Source organism: Poecilia formosa, unplaced genomic scaffold (assembly GCF_000485575.1).
Source record: "Poecilia formosa unplaced genomic scaffold, Poecilia_formosa-5.1.2 Scaffold469, whole genome shotgun sequence".
NCBI lineage: Eukaryota > Metazoa > Chordata > Actinopteri > Cyprinodontiformes > Poeciliidae > Poecilia > Poecilia formosa.
In genome coordinates this window covers 413104-419275 of record NW_006800408.1, presented here as the reverse complement: position 1 = coordinate 419275, position 6172 = coordinate 413104, and the positions used below count along the sequence as shown (strand labels likewise).

Below are 6172 nucleotides of genomic sequence, written 5' to 3'. Positions count from 1 at the left end.
AAACAGCTCGCTCGTGCTGGCATGCTCAGCTAACGGTTGAGGGGTAGACTCAGACAGTTCACTCGTGCTAGCATGCTCGGCCACCGTCTGAAGGGTAGACTCAAACAGTCCGCTCTCTGTACCGTATTCAGGTATGGTGGACATCGATGAAGTTCCGAAGTAACCGCTAACCAGCTCTGCTACCTCCTCCTGCTCTGCTGTCGCCCGAGGGGTAGAGTGAAGTGGTCCGGTCTCTGTCCCATAATCCGACATGGTAGACATTAAAAAACATGTTGGAGAGATCGCCGGAGATGATGTTGTAGAGGAGTACAAGACCGGTGAAGGCGGGTAATATGGCTCCGTGTAGTAGCAGCCTCCGGGGCTCTCGGGTGAGAACAGACTCCCAGGGTATTGAGAGCATTCATCCCAAAACGGACCCCACAGCGACGGCGTCTGTGTACCATCCATTCTCGCAGGTCAACGGCGGTAGTCTCACTCAGGAAGAAAAATGGTGGAATGCGCGTCAGGATCCTCGACTCATATATATATACAGTAGGGGGCGTGTCCTCAACAACTCCAACCCATAGGGGCGGTGTTTGTCCTCAGAAGAGGGTGGGTCCCCGTGGTACATCGGGGAGTTCAAATACCAATTTTTTCTTCAGCGATAACGTCTCGCCCCAGGAACGAGACTTCTCAAACAGTTCAGAAATACGACCCCCGACTTCAATCATTTTCTGAGCCCAGGCATCATATGGTAGAGCCAGCATTGTCCTGAATACACCGACGTCTAGATTGATAGCTTCCAGAACAAACAAATCCGGTAACTCCGGTTTGCCGTTCTTTCGTCTGCTTGCTCGCAAAGTCCACCGTCCTGTTGAGGTACTCCTTGACTCCCATTTAGCGCTGATGAGAATAGCTCCTCTGGCTATTTCACCATCGCTCGGGAAACACTGTTTTCTACTGCGTTTTGCAGGTCGTGGTCTGAACGGGTTTCCTCCGTCATCCTCGTTATCATACTCCATGGCTGACTCACCGGCTTCAGTAAAGTGGGGGAATGTGTACTTTAAAACAGCCCAGTCGTTGGTGGTCAGGCTGCACGTGGCCGTTAGTGGCGCGAGTTCTTCTTCTTTATCCAATTGGTACAGGTAAAGCTCACCTCTTTCATACTGGAAAACATAGCCGAAAGACCCCCAAAGTCCATAAGGCTCCAAAGACCACTCGTCCTTCAGTCTCATGAAAAAAGGCGCTGTCTGCACCCGACACACATAAAATGTAGATTTCTTAGGAGCATCCTGTAGACGAGGTGAGTACTCAGTGATCGTGACCGGGGTCTCACACAGGAAAGATGTCCCGTTCGTCAAGAAGTTCCTTGAAGACGTTGTCGGCGGCGGATCGGGGCCATCAGAGGTCGAACAACCCTCGACGTCATTATCCTCTGCGCGGTCCGGCTCCGGGTACACAGATATAGGGATTTCATATACGACCGGCTGTGGTCCTTGATCCTCAGTAAGAGGATGAGTTTGTTGATCTCCATTCATTGCTTGACTCTTCTGTAGAAAACTATGCAAGTAGCACGCTGTATCCTCAAACTTAGCAAGTAGCACTCTGTATCCTCTTACCCTATTTATAAACCTAACTGCATGCCCCTCCTACACTATTTCAATTGGCTAATGACCCAGACGGGCGATTACAATAGGCGCCACCACCCGCTGCTGTCAGAGGTGTTAAATTCATTAACATATAGACCCCCNAGGTATGAATATATTATTTACTACTTTGTTAAACAACTTTGCATTAAGGGTTCATTCACACCCGCCCAGGATTACAGTCTTGAATCAGACTAATCCGTCTTTCTAGAAAGTCTGATTTGTTTGGGAGGTGAGAATGCAAATTTGAATTCCAAAACGGACTAAAAAAGTGAACTCCGATACGCCTAAAAACCTTGGTCTCGGTCCGGTTGAATAGAACCCTTAAACAGTTGGAAGGCAGTGAGAATGCAAATGGACCGGAGACCGCTCTAAAAGCAGGAAGTTAGCAACAGTGCAAGACATTCTGGTCAATATATTACTCTCTGCTCTCCAGGTTAATGAAGATATTGTGTTGGTTGTCATGGTAATGGGTCTGTGTGCCGACACAGAAAGCGAGAAAAAGCTTTTTCACCTGTTTATCAGCTTATTTTCCCATTGCTGTGGCGCTCTGCAGCTGCTGTCATTTTTAAACCTTTAATAAATGATCAAATGGGACTAATTGCCTTGCTGGTTTGAACATAATCATCATAGGATAACATATTTAATGTCTCATTTATATAAATTATATGAGTCATGGTTTGTCACATTAAAACTAATAAAATTAACAGGCGATTATGTAATTATTCACCAATATAAAAAAGCTATTTGCTATTTCCATCGCTCTTTCAATTTTTATCAACTGTATCTTTCTCTATGATTGTCAGGTTTATTTCCTTACCAAGCTCATATAGTCAAGGTGAGTATTTCCCCTCTGACAGCCAAACCTGGTCAAAACTTTTATTCGATGATGACTGGATTTAGCTGCGTGTCAGGGCAGGGCATGATGCACTTGAGCTATTTTGTGAACCTTGGATCTTCACCTGTAGCAGTAGACAGTTCCTCCCTCTGCTGCTAGCTGGAGAGGCTATAGCTAATCGCACTTTTCTAAGTTTGCGGTGAGAGCGCGCGCAGAGCAGTCTCCTTTCTTTTCTGTGACTTTGGCTGTTGTCTTTCTCGTTTTTGTTGCGTGTTTCCAGTCACAAAAACCCATTTCAAAGCATCACTGATGTTTAGCATCGTTAAAAGCAAAAACACAGCCACAGTGGATGAAGGATAAATCAACTTAAAGGCTAACGTTTTGAGAAGTGGAGAGGGCCAATGGTTCTGTTCCATGTCCAATGTGAGGTTTTAAAAAATCTTATATTTTCTTCATCACCTCCTCGTTGCGCTCTTCTTTTTCTTTTGTTCCTGCGTTCCACCGTCATTCATTCTGTTGTCCACCATCGTGAGAAATCACTGATGCTCCGCCCCAATGTATAAGACGCATCAGACTTGGACCAATAATAATCAAGCATTCATGATGGATGTTTGCCAGAACAAATAACACAGTTTTTCAACAACACAACCAAAATGATCTTAGCCAGTGATAAAATTAAAGCATTCTGATTTTCATTCACAAAAATACAAAGCATCTTTCTGTTCTCCCAAACCGCCGGGGTCCTATCTGCAGCCCCAGTAAGCCCTTACTAAAATCCAGGCTTGGACATTGGGGATAGAAATAGAGAAGGAATTTTGTAACCTCATTTACAAGTTAGATTGAAGAATTGTCTGCTTCGAACACTCCATTTTTGGTGGAAATCACACTAATAAACTTTTACTTCCATGTGCTAAAAACACCCATAAACACATCAAGCAGAATGTAGGGTTAAGTATTTTGTACAAAATTGCTTTAAGGTGGATTATAGAAGTCATTCATTTAGCATCACTACTTCCATTGATGTAACCGGTCTTATTCCTGCGATTTGAATTACTCACAGAGCATTAGCGTCAAAGATAAGCAGACAGACGAAGAAGCAGTGAAGAAATGCTCTTGAGTTAACTTCTGTTCACCCAGCAACTGACACACACACACATTTTTTATCGTTCTTGCTTTTCCACACATTGGCTTGCAAACCTCCTACATCATCCCTTCATTAAATGGACAAATTTAAGAGAAGGGGCATTCCACCATCATTCTTGAAACTTCTTGAGAGATTAATTGCAAACAGTTAAAGAAAAAACAAAATCTTCTTTCTGTCCACATATTTGAATCTTCTCTGTGACCTTTGATGTGCACATCACACTTTGTTTTATGATCAGTGTGTGTTTGGATTTATTTAACATATAAGTTCTTGGTGTTTAAAGAGTAGTGTGTGTGTTTGTGTGTGTGTGTTTATTCTGAATGGCTCCAGACCCTCATGCGTCAGAGATCCTTTCTATTTCTATGGCCCCTAAGCAAACATATTAAGAACTACCTTATCACCGCTTGCACAGTGAGGGCCACACACACAAATGCAATTACACAAATACACACATGCACACCAACACATTAAATTCTGTCCTAAGCACACATTCCACATTCACAAAAAATAGCTTTAAGACCAATCACACTAAGCTCTCTGACAAACTTTCCAAATGTCACCAATCTACATTGTAGGGTGGGTGGGAATAGAGAGCTTTCAGGTCTTTAACTGGTTCCTCTGATCAGTCAGTTACACATTCAGCAAAAAGCTCCAGTTTATAAAGGCAATATTAGACAAGTGCACCAGGACCAGACACATATCCTTGACAAGCCTTATCTAAGAGGTGCAGCTATGGGATATATGCCTTAAAAAAGGCCCCACAACAGTGAATTGTTGGAAGAACTTGGAGTTGACCTTCTGGATTTTTTTTTTGTCTAAGGTGCTTATACTGACTTAGACATATCTTCAAACAAAAATCAAAATATCAGGCTATTTTTGAAAAGCTTTGATAATTTAAAAGGACAACTTGAATTGATCTTATCACCAACTCGGCATCAACAAAACACCTGAGGAGTTTAATGCAACTTTTTTAAATACCACATACTGAGAAGCAGCAGAGTTTGTAGAAAGGAATCCGGAGTTTGAAACTTCAGCATACAGTGAGTTTCTTGTAACTAGCAATAGTGCTGGACTCTAAACTCCTCTGCAGACGCAATGCATAGCAGAGCAGCAGTTGTTTTGGGGATGAAGGTGGTTATAATTAAGCTGATGCTGTTTGGAATCCAAGTTAACTCAGCACCCACTGAGAGAAGAGAAGAAACGACTGAACTACCAGGTGAGACCAGCCAGCCAGTGACATGTTAGTGAAATCAGTTGTTTTCAGATCAACAGTTTTCCGTTGATCATTTCCAATGTAGTACACAATATGATTATGTATAAATGTATGAAATCCAAACAGTTATTTCCAAAAGTATTATTGGTCCTCATATCTAATTTTGGGTAAGAGAGATAGTTTTGTAGTATTAGCATGAAAAGTTGAAACAAAAATGTGACAATCATAGCAGTTTGACATAGAACAGAAGTTGATATAACATTTTAAATATTATATTTACAAGTGTTTTTGCCACAACGTATTGCTATGTGAGGCGGGACCAGTATGGTAAAAATGGGTAACTTAAATTTAAAAGCACTATTTTAATCAAAATGAAATTGTTTGCAATGACTCCACTAAAAAGTTACCTTTAAGTCACATAGACCCGCTACAGATGAGGCTTGAGACAATCTCACAATTCAGTAAGTTTATTTATTACACAATTGTTTTAGTTTAATCAAAAATACTAGTTTAAAACCACTCATACTTTAAAAGACACAGTTAGGGCTCAACTCAGAGATAGAAGTGCAATTCAGGGTACTGTCCTAAAAGAAAAGAAACAGCAAAAAAAAAAAAAAGAAAGTCATGCACCAAACCAGAAGGAAGGAGTACCACCACCGAGAAAGTCCACCACCAACACCACGAGCTGGCCGTTCCTGTTAAAATAAAGGAAAGAAACATTCAAATTACGGACAATACAATTATGCAGTTCAGCCCACAACCAATCAAGCAGCAATAGTCCAAATTAAGGGTCCGTCCTAGGGGGAACCGATCCACTGTAGCAGGCGCCACTCAGAGCGGCACTAGAAAGATTAGTCCGAGCTGATCACCAACCAGCCCAAATCAGCCACACTGGACGAGTAATAGGAGCCAGCTTTACACCGACCAGGACGGCGGGCATGAAGCCAGCAAACAGGACGACAGGTAGGCAGCCGACAGATTATCCAGATGACAGGCGGACCGCCAGTCGGGGACAACCAGAACAGTAGACAAATAGCAGCGGCTATCAAAAATTAATGTTAGAAATGGAATCTAAAAGCATGCAAAAACTCACTTACCACTGAGCTCTTTATGCAGTGCCTCTGACAGGAAGGAGAAAATGTGGAGCTTGTACAGGCGGCCTGGATATACAACAAAAGCTGAGCTAAAGCTAAGCTAACAAACGTCGAGTGTGGGAAGATTCTTACCACAAGGACGATGGATCGGCAATCACAGCGTCATTAAGCGCATTTTTTACGCACGCATTATTTTGCAGCTGTTACACAGAAAATGGAAATAAATCACAAGTAATAATTGACTGAGAGAGATGAATC

At 42.4% G+C, this 6172-nt stretch overlaps 1 protein-coding gene across 2 annotated transcripts in view; it reads left to right on the top strand.

Moving 5' to 3' along the window:
• Window positions 1-4288: 4288 nt before the first annotated feature.
• urp2 (urotensin II-related peptide) overlaps window positions 4289-6172 on the top strand; it is a 27318-nt gene continuing 25434 nt past the window's right edge. For both annotated transcript variants that reach the window (XM_016664132.1, XM_016664131.1), the window contains exon 1: window positions 4289-4823. In XM_016664132.1, the coding sequence (XP_016519618.1) occupies window positions 4703-4823 (121 nt within the window). In that variant the 5' untranslated portion in view covers window positions 4289-4702. The remainder of the gene's footprint in view (window positions 4824-6172) is intronic.